Consider the following 18,134-nt stretch of genomic DNA (forward strand, 5'->3'; position numbering starts at 1 on the left):
GGAAAGTGGGAAATGATTAGGGACATGCTGAGAAAACAGCTCTGGTGCAGCGAGCCTCTGCTGATGGCTCCAAATAGGAAACGGAGCCTCCCTCGCTGCTCCGCCCCGGCCAAGTTCAGGGTTTTCACTGCAGATGGAGTGTTCTGCACACATACTGATGGAACTATTCAATCGGGTCAACACCAAAGTGCTTTAGCTGTTTCTCTCTATGATCAATAATCCCTGCAGGGGGTTAAGTCAGGGGTTAAGTGACTACAAGTGGACGATGAAGGTGTATTCAGATTGCGTGGCCCTGGTCCATTAAAAGGATTAATGTCAGAAAACATGGGTTCCATTTAATGTAGTTTCACTTCCAGATCTAAACAACCATCTTGAATAGTATGTTTCAGCTCCAGCCACACAAACTCTGCTTACAAGAGGCAATCAGTGAATTTTTGCTGACTCAGAAACCCCCAATATCTCCTAAGACTGACAAGACTACCACTGTAAATGCTCTCACATACCTGCTCAGAGCTAGACAGAGCCCGTAGTGACAGTGGCAGAGCGGGGTGCAGGGCACCACCTCAAACCCACCTTGTCATATGTGTAAGTAAATAGCATTTGTGGAAAAAAGTTCTCTTTCCTCTCCTATATAACGCCCTGGTACTCTCAGCCATTTAGGTTCCACACTGGAAGAAGGCAAAGCCTTCAAAATAAAAAAGAGGCAAGTAACTCAGTGCCACCTGACACAGGTGCAAGGCCCATGTGAAGGTTCCCTGGGGCCTGAGCCCCAGACCCCCACATAAACCTCACTGCCCTCTGCCTTCAGGGTCAAGGCCTCTACTGCTGACTGGGGGTGCTCCTCAGAGCTAAGCAGGGACTTGGGCCCTTGTGCGGCCTGCGGCCAGCTCCTACCTGACTGGTGAATATAAGCTGGAAAGAGGGCCAGGGAGACCTGCACAGATTCCTGCAGTGACTGGTAGCAGATCTGTCGGGACTTGGTGGATTCCCCGGAGACACTCTCCACGATGTCTTCTAAGACACTAAGTGTCTGGTGGATAATCACTTTGGCTGCAAATCAAGATTAAGTTGCATGTTATGACTTGTCTAAGGATCAAGAGCAAGAGGAAACACAAGGGAAGGAGAGGAAATCTGCAAGGGTATTTAGAGGACAGTGAGTGACATCTTGATTTCCTCTCTCTCCGGCTCCTCCCGCCTCCTTTTCTTCCTTTCTTTTTTTTTTTTTCCCCTTCTTACTGTCAAAACTCCAGGTGCCTGCCTGCTCAGTTTTTCCCTCTATTCTGCTTCTATCCACCAGAAACAAGTCCACAGAGAAGAAAAGATCAAATGTAGCCTCAGGTTAGGTGCCTTAGACTTAAGCCTCTAAAATGGTGAACAAACTGGTGAGAAAACCAGTGTCACAGATAATTACCACAGGCAAGAATGAACACATGCAGATCAAACACTCTCCTTCAATTCCAAATCTGACCCTCGCCTGGTAATCCACATAGCACCTGCCATGCACATCATGAAATGAAGGAACCTCACTTTACCGTGCTGGGAAGCCCTGAAGGGGGACCTTTCACACATGCAAACTACATAACCAGCAGAAAGAAGGTAAGAATTATTTGACATGGGAGGTCATTTTTCACTTAGGAATTTCATCTGCTTTTAAGAGAAAAAGATCCCTCCCTGCCCCAGCAATAATTCACTAACCCCCACTTGCCACCAAATGAGAAACTGCTACAACCTCAAACTCTTGTTCTCCTACAAGAGTTTCAGAGTTTCATTCTCCTAATGAATTTCAGTTCAAAACAACCCTCCCCAGTTTCCTCCTAAAAGCTAATAAAAGCTGTCCTACCCTTTGTCTCTTCGAACTTGCCTGTAGCTTGCTACGTTTTTCTTGTTCCATATTGCAATTCCATGCTATTCCCTAATAAACTTGTTTTTCTGATAAAAGAGCTGGCTGTTTATTTTTGAGATGACATATAAGGTATCAGAAGTGGGATCCAAAGGAGACAAGACCCTGAGGAACTAACACCCCCTGGAACTGTGGGAGGCATCCGCTTGAGCCTTTTGTTCTCCCCACTTCCATGAACTGTCTTTTTCCTTTTGGTGAGGTGAATCTGTAAGATGCCAAGCTCCCCCACTTTGGTTAAGCTCTCTGACTTGGTCTGGGACCCATATCAAGGTTTCATACTACCCTGGCCGGTGTGGGTCAGGAATTAAGAGTGTCAGCCTAGCCGAAACCGGTTTGGCTCAGTGGATAGAGCGTCGGCCTGCGGACTGAGGGGTCCCGGGTTCGATTCCGGTCGGGGGCATGTGCCTGGGTTGCGGGCACATCCCCAGTGGGAGATGTGCGGGAGGCAGCTGATCGATGTTTCTCTCTCATTGATGTTTCTAGCTCTCTCTCTCTCTCCCTTCCTCTCTTGTAAAAAATCAATAAAATATATATATTTTTTAAAAAAGAGTGTCAGCCTAGACTGAAGGGTTATGGGTTTGATTCCAGGTCAAGGGCACATACCACGGTTGCAGGTTCGATCCCGATTGCATGCGGGAGGCAACCAATAAATGGAAAAAATATCATGAGATGAGAATTAACCAAAGTAATAGTAATAAAGGATCTATCCTTTCTGTTTTTATCAAGACATTGCCCTTTCTGGTGAGTACTCTTTCTGTTTGGAATTACAATGGCCATTTACTAATTGTTTTAAATTAGTCCACCTTAAGGGGCACTCTTAAAAGAGAATTCCAAACCTCTCAGAAACAATGAAATGAATCCTTTGGTTTGCAAAAGCTTTAAAGGGACAAAGTAACCCCAAAAACAGTTTTAAAAGGGATCCTTACAGCATGCAAATTTTTTTAGTCTTTTAATATAAAACTTTGGCTATCTGAACAAGTAACCTTAACTTAGTCCATCTGCCAGAAACACAATTTGGATCCAACTATTCTTCTGAGTTTTATGCCTGAGACATGGCTAATATTTTAGAAAATCAGTCTGTGTCTATCTGTATTGTGTGTGTGTGTGTGTAATATTTTTCTATCTCTGAATGATATTACCAAAACTTATTTGTAATCTATTTAATGAGCTTTAAAAGATTAAGCATTTATATAAATTAAGTATACTTTCAGAAATATAATCAAAACTAACCCAAATGAATTTCAGGGAATATGTTTGACATTAATGTTAGTTCCAGGTTGTTGGTTTAATTAAAACAGGTATGTCTTTCAAATTATTTACTTTCATTTTACCTAGATTTACTGAGAAATCAAATAAGTTCATATTATCTGTTACAAAATTTGTCAGCAAGGAAAATAAGATATTGGTTAGCTGGTTTAATGTCCAATCCAAGCATAATTGTTAAAAACAAGTAATTTAAATAAATGCAAATAAGGTCAAAATCAAGTAACAGATACTCATTAAATATCTAAATCATTTCCAATTAGATAAACATTAAATGCTAAAAATAATTTTAATCACTTTTGGCATTTTAATTTTACCCCAAAAAAGTTTATTATGAGAAAAAATATACTTCCAAAAGTTTTGACATGTATTTATAACTGTTAATTTATTACTGGATGCTAATATATGAAAAACAGTCACAACTGCCTGCTTTCTACTTTTCACTGAAAAGCAAAGATTCTAAATAGTTTAAAAAGTTGGAAGAGCTAAAAATACAAATGAACCAAAGAGAAAATGTTAACACTTGAGTACTAAACACTAATTCTGCACAAACGATGAGAATCGATGCTGAGAGAATGCAGACAAAGCAGCAGGCAGCCCTTTGGAAGAGGGGCAGTCATGGAACTCCCATGAGAGCTTTCTCCTACTCCAGAAAGACTTACTGCAACTTCCTGGTTTTCAAACTGTGGTGAGAGATTATTGCTGAGTGATGATTAACGTTTACTTAAATAGAAAATATACAGAGTATCTACATTTGCCAATATTGACAAATGTATAATACATATCTTTAATTCTATCTATAATTTACAGATTATAGATTTATTATCTATATATAAGAGAATAATTTTATAAAATGCAAAATGGGGTGTATGCATGGCATATACTGAAAATAAAGACATGTCCATTTATTAAACTTATTTGTTACTTATGGGCCATAATATACACTGTATTTCTTGCTATGAAATGACCCCACATGTTTGAAAGCCACTGCGCTTATACCACAGTGAACTGAGCAAACCAAAGTGTCTGCAGCGGCTGAAAAGGCCAATACACGAACAAGCACCCTTTCTGTCCTGTCACACACAGTGCTAACTCAAGGCCAGGCTATAATCGCTCTTTGATAGGCTCATACTCTGTTGCCTTGTCTTTTTAGATTTGTAGCCAGACAGTAATCTTTATTTAAAAGAACTTCCCCATTTCTTATAATTACTTGCACGGCCGGAAATTCTGGTGGTGGCTTCCAAGATATTTATAGGTCTGCCATAACTTTAGTTGTTGTCCCATCTTTCAAATCTTTATTCTCCCTACTCAACATGGAGCAATACTCTTCAGCAGTAATATCGGGATCCTACTGCCCCTAACTGTTCTAATCATTCCGAGTCTCACAAAGACATGAATGAATCGAATACTATGATCCCAAAAAGCACGTGGCTGATTTTAACTATATTATGTAGTTCACATTCACTTAAATGTAACTCGAGGCAATTATGCTATTCTCTAAGAGTAAGCCTGCAATTATTCTGTAACAACTGCCTTGCAACGTTTCTTTTTTAAATATGTCTTTATTGATTTTTAGAGAGAGAGGAAGGGAGAGGAATAGGGAGATAGAAACATCTATGAGAGAAACTTCATCGATTGGCTGCCTCACATGCACCCTTACTGGGGATCGAGCCCAAAATTAGGGTGTGTGCCCTGACAGGGAATCAAATCCTGACCTCCTCATTCATAGGTCAATGCTCAACCACTGAGCCACAACAGTGGGGATCATTTCTGTTTTCAGATAAGCTTTATAAGTGTTTAAAATTGAGGTCAATTTGAACCAAAAAATTGAAATTATCAGGGAAAAAACGTGTTTTTTTAATAAAACTAGAAAATAATAAAGAGGAAAGAAAATTACTATGAAAAAATAGGATGTGTATTTTCTTTTTTTTGGTAAATTTTACCACACATTTTTATTATTTTTTAAATATATTTTATTGATTTTTTAGAGGGGAAGGGAGAGAGATAGATAGTTAGAAACATCGATGAGAGAGAAACATCTATCAGCTGCCTCCTGCACATCTCCTACTGGGGATGTGCCTGCAACCCAGGTACATGCCCTTGACCGGAATTGAACCTGGGACCTTTTGGTCCGCAGGCCGACGCTGTATCCACTGAGCCAAACCAGTTTTGGCAGGATGTGTATTTTCAATGAAAGAAGGTATGAGGACTGGAGATAACAGTTTTTGGTAAGAGGGGAAGAAAAAGTAATTTTTTCCTCAAGTAAAATGACTGTTCCAAAATAAGAAAGAAAAAAAGATAAGACATAACCTAATTGGATATAAAAAATTACAGCAAGTTTATGGATAAGAAATCTTGAGAAAGGAACTATATGTGGTGACTGGAGATTGAAATTCCAACAAGCTACTACAGTTTGCTTGTCCCGATTGCAATTGTCTGCTATTCCCAAATAAACCCATATTGCTGGTACGATAATTGGCTATTTTACTTTTGAGGGTGACAACATCTACTGCTGATATGTTCAGAAATAAAATGCTTAAATAATGGGCCTGTGACCACAGGTATAATTATTATTATGCTGTATTACAGTATATGTTGTTGACAACATATACTTCTAACAATACCCTACGGTGTGAGCTCACTGGATGACTGCATACAGCGCATGGGAAATAGCCCATGGCCAGCAAACAGCAGCTCAGAAGAAAGAGAGGGCCAGAGGACCCTGGATGTGAACGGCAGACGATCAGGAGATGGCTACACACGCAGGCAGGATCCTCGTCCGTCCACTGAGGACAGCCAACAGCCCCCCTCTGCAGGGTTGCTGTGACGATCAGAGACAAGGTTCAGGATAATCCTGGCAACGCGTCTGGTATATCAGAAGGCCCAGGGGAGAAACTCTGTCATTATCCCCCAGCACTGATGGGGAGCTCATCCCCTAGACCAGGGGTGGGCAAACTTTTTGACTCAAGGGCCACAATGGGTTCTTAAACTGGACCAGAGGGCCGGAACAAAAGCATGGATGGAGTGTTTGTGTGAACTAATATAAATTCAAAGTAAACATCATTACATAAAAGGGTACGGTCTTTTCTTTCAATAGTTTTATTCATTTCAAATGGGCCGGTCCGGCACGCGGGCCGTAGTTTGCCCACGGTTGCCCTAGACACTGCTTCCTCAAGAAGCCCACTCGGCTCAGCCTGAGCTCAGCAGCCTCCACCCTGGCACAGCTCCAGGCTAAATTGCCAGAGCCACCCTGCACCTGGCCGTGCTCTCTGTATCGCCCTGCCCCCCGAACTCACCAGCCTCTGGGGACTGAAGAGGCTTCCAGGGAAGGGTACACAAAAAGAGTCCGTGCTCTGGAGGTTGATGAAATCAGGTTTGACTCATGGCTCCTAGATTCTGAGTCTCGGTTTCTTCATCTGAAGATGGGGACAGATACCACCTCCCTCACAGGACTGAGCACGACAGAAGATAATGACCTGGCCCAGTAAAGGCAGTGGGAAAGAAAACAAAAGGCACACCTACAGCACTGATCAAGGAGCCACTCACTCACAACCACTACAGCACAGGGACTTTTTCCAAGCCATGAAACTGCCCCTGGGTCAGACATTTCCCCAAGAATACATAAGGAAAAGGAAAGCTGTTTAGGAGAAAAGGCCAAGAGTCAAGAAACCCAAATCTGATCCTCTGATGTGTAAAGAAATTGAAGTAGGAACCAAGATTTATTCCCAAAAATGTGCAAGTAAAAAAATGAAAGTATCATTAAATATATTGTAATAGAATAGGTATCTAACTTGTGGAACTTCATAGGCTATGATATTATAAAGCGATTAAAAACAATCCTTTCTAGAAGAGAGGGCAATGTGTTAAAGAGCAAGGGTCTGGGGCCATGCAGACCCATCTGACTTCTGCCCCCCAACTCCTTCTCTTTGACCCTGAGTAACCTACACTTGCCATGTGGGGCAAGGGGGCACCTTTACAGCGGACTGGCAGGCAGTGCTGGAAGCAAGCATGTCCAACTTGCTGCGGGCAGCATGCGGCCCACAAGGAATATTTTTGCGGCCCAGCCAATATAACAGTATGTAAGAAACATTTTAATAAAATTTCGAAACTTAATTTTTACAATATCCTGATATACATATTAATAGTAACGAACTACATCATTCGCTAATGACTGATTACTATAATTGTGTTGCTTTCATTTACCTTACACGCAGGCGCACCATTTCTCTCCACTAATACTAGCAGTGAATATTTTAGCAGCTGATTGCCAGGTCATTAGTCTTGGACTGACTTCTTTTGGGGTTTTTTTGTGGCCCACATAAACTTAAACCTTGTTTTTTTGGCCCGTGTTAGCCTTTGAGTTTGACATGCTTGGCCTGAAGCAATGCAATAGGAAGTACGTATCACTGTAGTATTTCTGCCAAAAATTGCTGGAAGCAATCAGAACAAGATTGTGGTATATTCCACCAAAACAACAGGCCTGGACTCTTCAAACATGTCAATGTCATGAAAAAGAAAAAACAGGAATGCTTTTCTATATTAAAATAGACTAAAGAGGTGTGGAAACCAAATACAACACATGATCCTTGGTTGGATCCTGGATTTTTAAAAAGCAACACAGGATATTTTGGTAATGACTAGGGAAAATGTGGACACGTCTATAATATAGATGACATTAGTATAACAATGTTACACAGCTTGGTTGTGTTACGGCGCTTTGGTTATATATGAGAATATCTTGTTCTCAGAAATAAAGTTTAAATATTCAGGAATAAAGTGCCAATGTCTGCAACTTACTGTAAATGGCTCCGTTAAAAAAGAAAAGGCATGTGTGAGTGGAGAACACAAATGTGGCCGAATATTAACAACTGGTGAATCCTGATGAGCGATACACAATTGCTCATTTTCTTATTTTTTCAACTGTCTGTAGGTTAGAAAAATTTTCAAAGTATAAAGTTGAGTTAGAAAAACCTTTCCAGGCCTTCATTTGGTCACTTGGAGAATGAGGATAATAAGCTATATACCCACAGGACTATAGGGAAGACTAAATGAAATAATGTATATGAAGTTCTCAGCCCACACCTGGCACACAGTACACACTCCACAAATGCTAACTATGTTTTTAATTATGCTCATTGTGGAAATCATTAAACCTGTTCAGCAAATATTTCCAGCACATGGTGGCATCACACTTTCCACCCGCTATGTGAACCATGGCCATACGTCCTGGACAACAAAATGAGTGGAAATAAGTGTCACTTCTAAGCAAGAGCCCTTCCCAGTGTAACCACAAACTGAAATGGACCCTTCATAAGCCTGGGTTCTGGAATGAGCAGAACCTTCCCAAACCCTGACCCACGCTGGACATGTGGAATTAACATGAAACAAGTGTTTTCCTGCAGTCAGCCACTAAACTGTGGGGATTATTTCTCACACATAGCATAACCTAGCCTATGCTGACTGATGTAGGATGTAAGATAAAGTAAGAAAGGAAGACCATTAAACTTGATAAAGCACCGTTCTATAGTAGCTGTATGTTACCCCTGAGCAAGTTACTTAACCTTCCCATATCTTAAGTTTGTGTCCTCATGGATAAACTCAGGATAATTCATAGTACCTAACTCATATGGCTGATATGAGAATTAAATGAACGTAAAACACTCAGGATCAGACAAATACCAGATGCTGACAGCCGACGCTAGCACAGCCGAGCTTTGCTGATGGAAGATCGCTAAGGCAGGCAAGCCCTTATGCAGTGCGCCCTCAGTAATCAGCCATTCATCCAACAAGCTATTTAAAATGGTTACTTTGTAAAGTACTAAAACTGGTGAGATTTAAGAGTTTTTCTTTTCTACTTTACACTCTTCTAATATTCCTTTTTATTTTCTTTATTAAGGTATTACATATGTATCCTTATCCCCCCACAGTCCCCCTACCCTCTAATATTTTTGAACAATGAACATATATATGTTAGTGTTCCTAATTATAAAAGTAATGTTTTTTAAACGATGAGTGTTTATCATTTCTAACATTTCATATAGCATTTTTGTTAATATTCTATAAGTAATGTTGCCCAATAATGTCCCATTGTTTTCTTATTGTGAAAACAGACTGCATTTTTTTTAAAATATATATTTTATTGATTTTTTTACAGAGAGGAAGGGAGAGGGATAGAGAGTTAGAAACATCGATGAGAGAGAAACATCGATCAGCTGCCTCCTGCACACCCCCTACTGGGTATATGCCCGCAACCAAGGTACATGCCCTTGACCGGAATCAAACCTGGGACCCTTCAGTTCACAGGCCGACGCTCTATCCACTGAGCCAAACCAGTTTGGGCCAGACTGCATTTTTAAGTAATTATTTCAGGAAGATTTTTCAGAGAAATCTGATATCTTCTACTGAAACTATTGAGTTCTCTTGATTCATATTTTTCTGCCTCTAATATAAACAATCAACTAAAAGTGCCATTTGTGAAGATACCAAGCTCTTTCAAAGCCTCTGAAATATTTATTTGGAGAAAGGTTAAAGACAGTTTCAAGTAATTCTTAAACTTTTCCCCCAGTGTGTATAGGTGAATTGCCCTGCTTGCTTATGCAACTATCTGAAATGGATCAATATGCTGCAAGATTTTTTTTTTTAGCCACAGCCCTTCAATAAATATTTCCTTATTTTTTACATTTTAAGCAAGAGAAGGGGCCCAGCTGGCGTGGCTCAGTGGTCGAACAGTGACCTATGAACCAGGAGGTCATGGTTCAATTCCCCATCGTGGGTTGCCAGCTCGATCTCCAGTAGGGGGCATGCAGGAGGCAGCCAATCAATGATTCTCTCATCATTGATGTTTCTATCTCTCTCTCCCTCTCCCTTCCTCTCTGAAATTAATATAAAACTTTTTTCCTTTTTCTTAGAGAGAAGGGGCACCCTGCATTCAGGAAACAGGTCCAGTTGATGTGTTCACTGAATTCACAGGTCAGAGGGTTATACCCCAAGTCTGACTCAGGAGCCTCAGGTGCAAATCCCATCTGCCACAAAGGAAGGACAATGCCTGCCCTACCGATCTCCCTGGGATGTCCCTGCCCAGGAACCACTTACTATCATCCAGGGGCATCTTCCTCTGAGCGGCGACAGCACTGGGTTTCAGGTTGCGATAGTCCCGGGAGAGTGCGAAGATGAGGTTGGCATGGTTGACGGAGCGCATGGGCCACTGCTGCTCACTCTCTGAGAGGTTTGCGCAGGGAAGCAGCAGGATGTTGGAGAGGGCTCGGCACACCAACACCTGAGCCTGGAAAAGACCCCAAAGGCATCCATGATGAGAAGTTCAACAACAACAGTCTTTAGCACCCACTACACACACACTGAGCTCAGGCTCCGGGCTCCTTTCTTATAACGTGTACCTGGGGCTTTGGTTCAGCTCTGAGGGAACCCTGGGAGGAAAAGAAAGTGAAGCAGCCATACCAATTTTGGATGGAGCACAGCCGAGGGCCAGCCAGTCTCAGTAATTACTGTGGCCCTGGAAGCATCGCGGACCAGACCCTGGACCTCACCAGTCTCTCTGCTGCTGGCCTCTGAGCCCTCGGCAGATTGTCAGAGCAGGCTATTCCTGGTAAGAGGGTGCTGGTCCGAAGCAATTCGTTCACATCCAGGGGCTCTTACCTAACTGCTGTGACTCCCTCTGACTCCAGCCGTGTTTGCTTCTACACGTCTAACCTGAGCTTCCTAAGACTTTAAGAGAATATACTTATCTGAGGCATCTCAACCCTCAGAAAACAAACATGTAACAATAGAAACAGACTGTTGAAACCAAAAGAATGCAAGGGCTCTCACAACACCAGCTAAATCTCTAGCTCTCAAAGCAGCATAAGCCTCATCTCAATAAATAAGTTTAAAAAAAAAAGCAGCACCTCTGTCCCTAGGAGGCACTTTTTCTGTCTGGATCCACACAGTGACTGCCATGATGGGGAGGACGTGACAAGAGAGCAGTGAGGCTGCGTCCGTGCCGCACGTGTAAGAAAGCTGTCTGTGGTGGCCTGGCCTATGGCCTCTGGATGCTGAGCCGCACCACCCCAGTGACTCCAGGGTAACCCTGGGCCTCACCTTGTCAACAAGTCGCTGAGCAGAGGCATCGGTGATTCTGTTGAACACTTTCTGCACGGAGGGGATGCTGATCAGAAAGATGGGCCTCACAGTGGTGGCCAGTGAAACCAGCAGGTGGCACGCAGATAGCAGCAGCTTGTCTTGGACCTGAAGAGGGAAGAGGACATGGCAGCCCACTGTATCCCCTGAGATTGTATTAGAAGAACCTTGATGAGGCAGCCACAAGCTAAATATAGTTCTTGGCTGTCAAATTGTACCACATCGGCTCTATCTCAAAGGAGCTTTCCTATGCTGATGCCCATCACAAAGGCATCTTCTTGCCCCAGCTGGTTTGGCTCAGTGGATAGTGTCCACCTGCAGACTGAAGGGTCGAGGTTCGATTCTGGTCAAGGGCACATGCCCAGGTTGTGGGCTCAATCCCCATTAGGGGGCACGCAAGAGACAGCTGATCAATGATTGTCTTTCATCATTGATGTTTCTAGCTCTCTTGCCCTCTTCCTTCCTCTCTGAAAATCAATAAAAATAGATTTTTTTAAAAAGAAGAAATTCCAATAGCATTCTTTAAAAAAAAAGGCATCTTCTTTACCATGTCCACAGCTCCTGCCTTCCAAGTAGGATCATCATCTCCAGTTCCTCCTGTTCATAGTCACTGGCATCTTTGAACTCAGGGAACCATTTGTTCACTATCAACTCTTAAACCTCATGGTAAGCTCCTTGGCATTTCATTAAAATAACTGCAGACTATTCATCTCACTCCTCTTGCTCCAACCAAGCCAAGATCTCTCTCCACCCCCACCTTTGCACTCCATCTATCATGCCAGGCTCTCCTACTTCCTTTACCTCAACATGCCAATCAAAAACCTGATTCAAGTACCATAATGGAACTGTTCAGATTAACAAAAAGGAAAACTTTTTATAGACAAGACCTAATGCTAATAAGACTAGGGTGAAAACCGCACACAAAAGAGTCAAGGACACATAGAATGTTTAGGAAATAAATCCTATATAATGGAAGGGTAATATGCAAATTGACCCAAATGGTCGAATGACTGGTCGCTATGATGCACACTGACCACCAGGGGGCAGACGCTCAATGCAGGAGCTGCCCCCTGGTGGTCAGTGCGCTTCCATAGGGGGAAGCCAATCAGCCGGAAACTGGCTCATTGCTGGCCAGCACAGCAGTGGTGGCAGGAACCTCTCCTGCCTCCGCAGCAGTGCTAAGGATGTCTGACTACCAGCCTAGGCCTAAGCCATTAGTCGGACATTCCCCAAGAGCCCCAGACTGCCAGAGGGATGTCTGACTGCCAGCTTAGGCCCGATCCCCAGGGGAGCGGGCCTAAGCCAGCAGGTGGACATCCTCCAACGGTTCCAGAATGCGAGAGGGTGCAGGCCGGGCTGAGGAACCAGATTTTCGTGCACTGGGCCTCTAGTATTACTATAATTTCCTAGAAGCACAAAACCTTTAACACAATAATCCCACTTATTCTAAGGAAATTACCTAAAAAATAAAGTTACATTCATAAATACACACTTTTCAGAAGTATCTGTAATGGCTTTCTCCAAATGGCAGCTATCAACCCTAGCTGGTTTGGCTCAGTGGATAGAGCATCAGCCTGCAGACTGAAGGGTCCCAGGTTCGTTTCCGGTCAAGGGCACATGCCAGGGTTATAGGCTCAATCCCCAATAGGGGGCATGCAGGAGGCAGCCAATCAATGATTCTCTTTCATCATTGATGTTTCTATCTCTTTCTCCCCTCTCCCTTCCTCTCTGAAATCAATAAAAAATAAATAAAAATTTAAAAATAACTAAAAAAAATGGCAGCTGTCAAACGTTCAGCAATGGCTATTATGAAACATACCTTTATGGGGTATTTTTTATAAATTACAATTATAAACACAATAGAAGCTTATGGAAAATAATACATTATCCTATTAATAGTGGTACAGAATGCTATGTATGACTAAAACCATAAAAAAAACCCCAAAAAACAACAAGCATGTATACCCTCAAATAATGCAACCTGATCTTGTTGGAGGACAACTTAATAGAACCTATCAAAGTTTACATGGATATAACCTTCAACCCAGCAATTCCACTTGCAGCAACCGATCCTACAAGGATATAATTTCCATCAGTAAGGAAATTATAATCTATCCCCACCACAAAACACGGGGCAGTTTGAAAAGCTGAAGCTGCTTTATACATGTAAAAGTCTCCGAAGCATACTGTTAAGCAAAAGCAGCTGTATCTCCAGCTAAATACAGACTTTTACTTGTGTATGTAAAAAGAAACATCTCTGAAGGATACACAACCATGGACAGTGCTTACTGGGGGAAGGGAAATGTTTTAGAGGAAGAGATTAAAGAGTACCATCACATTTCAATCTATAAATTTGAACCATATTTTACTTTTTCACAATAAGTATGTGTTCATGTGGGACTTAGAGAACTAGAAATATAAAGTTATATTTGCATTAAGTGGTTTACAACTAAAAAGGAACATGAAATGGCATGTAGTGATATTTCAGTGATATGACGAGTCTACTGCTCTGTAATATTTTGATTGGATAATAAATGGGTACATGGACAAGACAGACTCAGGTAGGTAACAGGTGTAGCCTTTGCTGTTTCCAGACCTTGGTGCTGATTAGAGGTGTGACTGCATCCATGGTAGTGGAGATGAGTGTGACAAACTGCTGGGTGTTCTGCCGATGCGCTTCACTGCAATACTGTGCTAACCAGTGAGAGTACGCCTGCAGGGCGGCCAGGGACTGGGCATGCCTGCAAAAAGGAGAGAAGATGTGATTTTAAAGGTTAAAGTCAAGTATATTAGCATTAAGTATTTCCATAGAAAGTAAAAATTCCATCCACTGCACTTACTGTTTCAGGATCTGTCCAACCCCATGGAAATCATTTACTTGTTGATATCAAACCTAAAAATTAAAACTCATCATCTAAATCTTGCCATCAATGCCCAGAATACAAAAGGCAGTTAGTGAATGTCTATCAGATCTTATTTAATCTTTCTCTGACACATGTGAGCATCTCTGAGAGAATGATAAACAAAAAACAGAACCAAAGAACTTAAGTGATAATGTGCTGACTTTGGGAACTAGTAAAAATGTAACATCCACAGCTACAGACCAGGCTGCAGACAACTACCATGTATTAGAGCTTTGTAAGTAAGCTTGACCTAAGATTCTCCATCAGATCATATGTTCTATCTGGCCATGAGACAACTCAAATTCTGATTTTTCTAATTCTATCTTTCTTTTCCTGTTCATTAGCTGGCATTCTTCTGTAAAAAAGAGCTTTCCCTCCTCATCTTTTTTTTTTAATATATATATATACTTTTATTGATTTCAGAGAGGAAGGAAGAGGGAGAGATAGAAACATCCATGATGAAAGAGAATCATTGATTGGCTGCCTCCTTCAAGTCCCCCACTGGAGATCCAGCCCACAACCCAGGTCTGTGCTCTTGACTGGAATCGAACCTGGGACCTTTCAGTTCACAGGCTGATGCTCCATCCACTGAGCCAAACCGGCTCAGGCCCCATCTTTTTTTACATTGCTGTAGATGCATGGATTCTTATATTCAAGGTTATAATCTATTATCATCTTATTCTTTCTTGATGATCAAATTATCAAGTCCAGCTGGGAGAATCCTTTCAAGCTAATCCCTGTTTTCCTTTTCTATGTTCCTGACATTCACTGAGCACTTCCCTCCTTACTGACTCAGTAAGATTTTCCAGGATCATCCTGCCCCAAACTCGGAACTTTTCTCCAAGGAGCGCTGGTTCTTTTTAGTGGAGAATGTACCTTAGAAACCAAGAGCCTGGATACTAGGGGTAGCAGTGCTACAGGGGGTTCATTGCTACAAGGATCTTTCAATGGACAGCACTAGGACAAAGGCATTTTAAAATCAAACTTAGCATCAACAATTACAGGGCAAATTGACCTCAACAACCTCCAGACAAGATACAAGAGGAAGGACACACCACCACCTATGTAGTATTCTTGCTAAAAACATTTGACCTCAATCTAATACTACAGTGGAAAGACAACTGGACAAATCCAGATTTTTAAGATTTGCTTTAAAAAATAAATTTTAAGGGCTGAATCTCCAAAAGGTCTCTCCTTCTCTCCCTGCCTCTCTCCATTCCTCTTCCCTGCAACATGCACAATTGGGAGAAGTGTTCTAGATTATAAGAGACAAATTTAATTTGTGATTCATAATTAGTTAGGTTTTAAATAAAAAGAAAAACAGGAAAGGACATTCCTGGGGAAATTTGAATATGGAATATATATACATATATATGTATATGTATTCTCTCTTTCAAAAGTACATGATATTGCTGTATCCATGAGTTTTTGACTATTGATAATCCTCCTATATAATAAAAGGGTAATATGCAAATTGACCCTAACAGCAGACCGACCAGAACACCTGCTCGACCAGTCACCATGAGGCGCACTGACCACCACTTGGTCCCTTTCCCCAGCCGGCAGGCTCCCATCACCTGATGGCAAACGGGGAACCGGGTGTGGGTGGCAGGGGACATGGGCGGTGCCAGGCCAAGGTCCCTGCCCTGAGGGTCACCCCACACACAGAGGGTGACCAACGGCGGGGGCAGGGCCACTGAACAGGCGGAACGGCCGTCTTTTTGATCCCTCCCCCGGCTGGCAGGCTCTGATCGCCTGGGGAACTGGAGGTGGGTGGTGGCTGGGAGCAGGGCCAACTGCTGGCATTCAGGGAAGATGGCCCTGATCACAGGCCAGGCCTAGGCACCGTACCTGCGCACAAATTTCATGCACCGGGCCTCTAGTACTATTATGGTTATGTAAAAGAATGTCCTTGTTACTAGAGGATACATGCTAAAGGACTTCTTGGTAAGTGAAATATTGTCTGCAATTTATTTTCAAATAAATCACACAAAATATGTATGTGAGCACATGTGTACACAGAGAGAAAGCACAAGTAACAAGGGCAAATGTGACAAAACATTTATAATTGATGGGTCTAGCTTAAGAGTATAAGAGTTCATTTTATTTTCCTGCTGCAGGTACTAAGTACCTTAAAGTAAGAAAATACAAGTGTTGAGGCCTGGCCAGTGTGGGTTAATAGTTGAGAGTCGACCTATGAACCAGGTCATGGTTCGATTCCCAGTCAGGGCACATACCTGGGTTGTGGACTTGATCCCCAATAAGGGGGGAGGGTGCAGGAGGCAGCCAATCGATGATTCTCTCTTATTGATGTATCTATCTCTCTCTCCCTCTCCCTTCCTCTCTCTGAAATCAATAAAAACATATAACAAAACAAAAGAAGAGAAAATAGAGGTATTGAGAATTTAAAATCCATAGTGACCAGGTAGTTATGTTGTATTTAGAACCCATTGATCCCTTTACTTAAGTTCTGAGTACCAAAAGTAAGGAGGAAGGACATCAGAGTCTGCCTTTTGAGTCTGAGAATTTCAGTCTATCAGATTTGTACAGCTCTTAGAGGCTGAAGGAAGAGACTTACAACTTCCTGAAATTGTCTACAAGGTATTGTGTTTATGAAATTAGCGTCTTTCTCAGGAAAAACTTCACAGCTTTCTTTAAATTCTCAAAAAGGAAAGCAGTATTTTAAAAATTGTAAACCACCATAATAAAAAAGATTCTCTTTCTATCATTTACCTAATTTATAGCTCAAATGTTCTAGAACAGGGGTCAGCAAACTTTTTCTGTAAAATCCAGTATAAATATTTTAGGCTTTGCAGGCCTTATACCCTGTTTCACAACTATTCAATTCTGCCACTGAAATAAAAAAGCAGCCACAGACAATATGTAAATGGATGGGCATGGCTGTGTGCCAATAAAACTTTACTTACAAAAGCTGGTAGTGGCCCGGATTTGGCATCAGCCATCATTTGCCAGTCCCTGCCCCAGTCTAGAACAAGCCTTCAGGGCAGTGTGATCTCTGGGATATGGCCCATCTCTCGTTCCCACTCCTCTATCCCAATGATTTTCAACCAATATGCCAAAAGGATTTCTAAAACATGCAACACCTAACTATTTTAGTCAGGGGCACTGACCTCTTTTCCTTTAGATTGTCAAAAAAAAAAAAATGACAACAGCCATCTGGTGTGAATCAAAATTATACTTTTGTCAGATCAGCAAAATTTTAGTAATTTTAATAATGTTTATATGTGTCATGAGATGAAAAAGGTTGAAAATCATTGCTCTATCACTTCTATGTGTCACTTTCCTAATGGCTTCCCACCATCTATAAAGTTTCTCATAGTGTGGTCCATGGATGTCCTGTTTCAAAATTACCCAAAGTCCTTGTGTAACATGCAGATACCTGAGCCTATGCTGTCTTCTGTCATCCGTCTCTGAAGGAATGTGTTCCCCAAGGAACTCTTTTGTACACTGGTTTTAGCTACTGTTCCACAGAAGATTAATGGCATTCAAGGTGTTTCCACTTTAGTACAACATACCTATCAGCCTCATCTCCCACCACACAAACTGCTCACCACCTCCCTACTGTGTGACTCCCCAACACTGTGCTATTCTTTCCTCCCGAAATGCTTACTCCTAGCCTCTACTCCCAGCTCGTGTCTGCCGGCTGAAGTCCTCTTACTCCAACCACCCCTGCCCCCATGTATACAATCAAACAACCTTTCTCTCTTCTAGGTTTGGAAATGGGAGTTTCACTCCTTTTCATGGCAGGAACTACTGTTTCTTTTTATCTATGAAACTAGAGGCCCGGTGCACAAAAATTTGTGCACTCGGGGGAGAGGGGGGTTCCTCAGCCCGGCCTGTGCCCTCTCGCAGTCTAGGACCCCTCGGGGAATGACCACCTGCTGGCTTAGGCCCACTCCCCAGGGGGATAGGGC

At 42.1% G+C, this 18,134-nt stretch overlaps 1 protein-coding gene across 3 annotated transcripts in view; it reads right to left on the reverse strand.

Annotated features, from left to right (window-relative positions):
* The window catches only part of XPO6 (exportin 6), a 130,193-nt gene that overhangs the window by 8,909 nt on the left and 103,150 nt on the right, over window positions 1-18,134 (reverse strand). For all 3 annotated transcript variants that reach the window (XM_006756854.2, XM_015559505.1, XM_015559504.1), the window contains 4 exons: window positions 13,893-14,037; window positions 11,258-11,404; window positions 10,256-10,445; window positions 895-1,050 (listed from right to left, as the gene is read on the reverse strand). In XM_006756854.2, the coding sequence (XP_006756917.1) occupies window positions 895-1,050; window positions 10,256-10,445; window positions 11,258-11,404; window positions 13,893-14,037 (638 nt within the window). The remainder of the gene's footprint in view (window positions 1-894; window positions 1,051-10,255; window positions 10,446-11,257; window positions 11,405-13,892; window positions 14,038-18,134) is intronic.

This window comes from Myotis davidii, unplaced genomic scaffold (assembly GCF_000327345.1).
Source record: "Myotis davidii unplaced genomic scaffold, ASM32734v1 scaffold934, whole genome shotgun sequence".
Classification (NCBI taxonomy): domain Eukaryota; kingdom Metazoa; phylum Chordata; class Mammalia; order Chiroptera; family Vespertilionidae; genus Myotis; species Myotis davidii.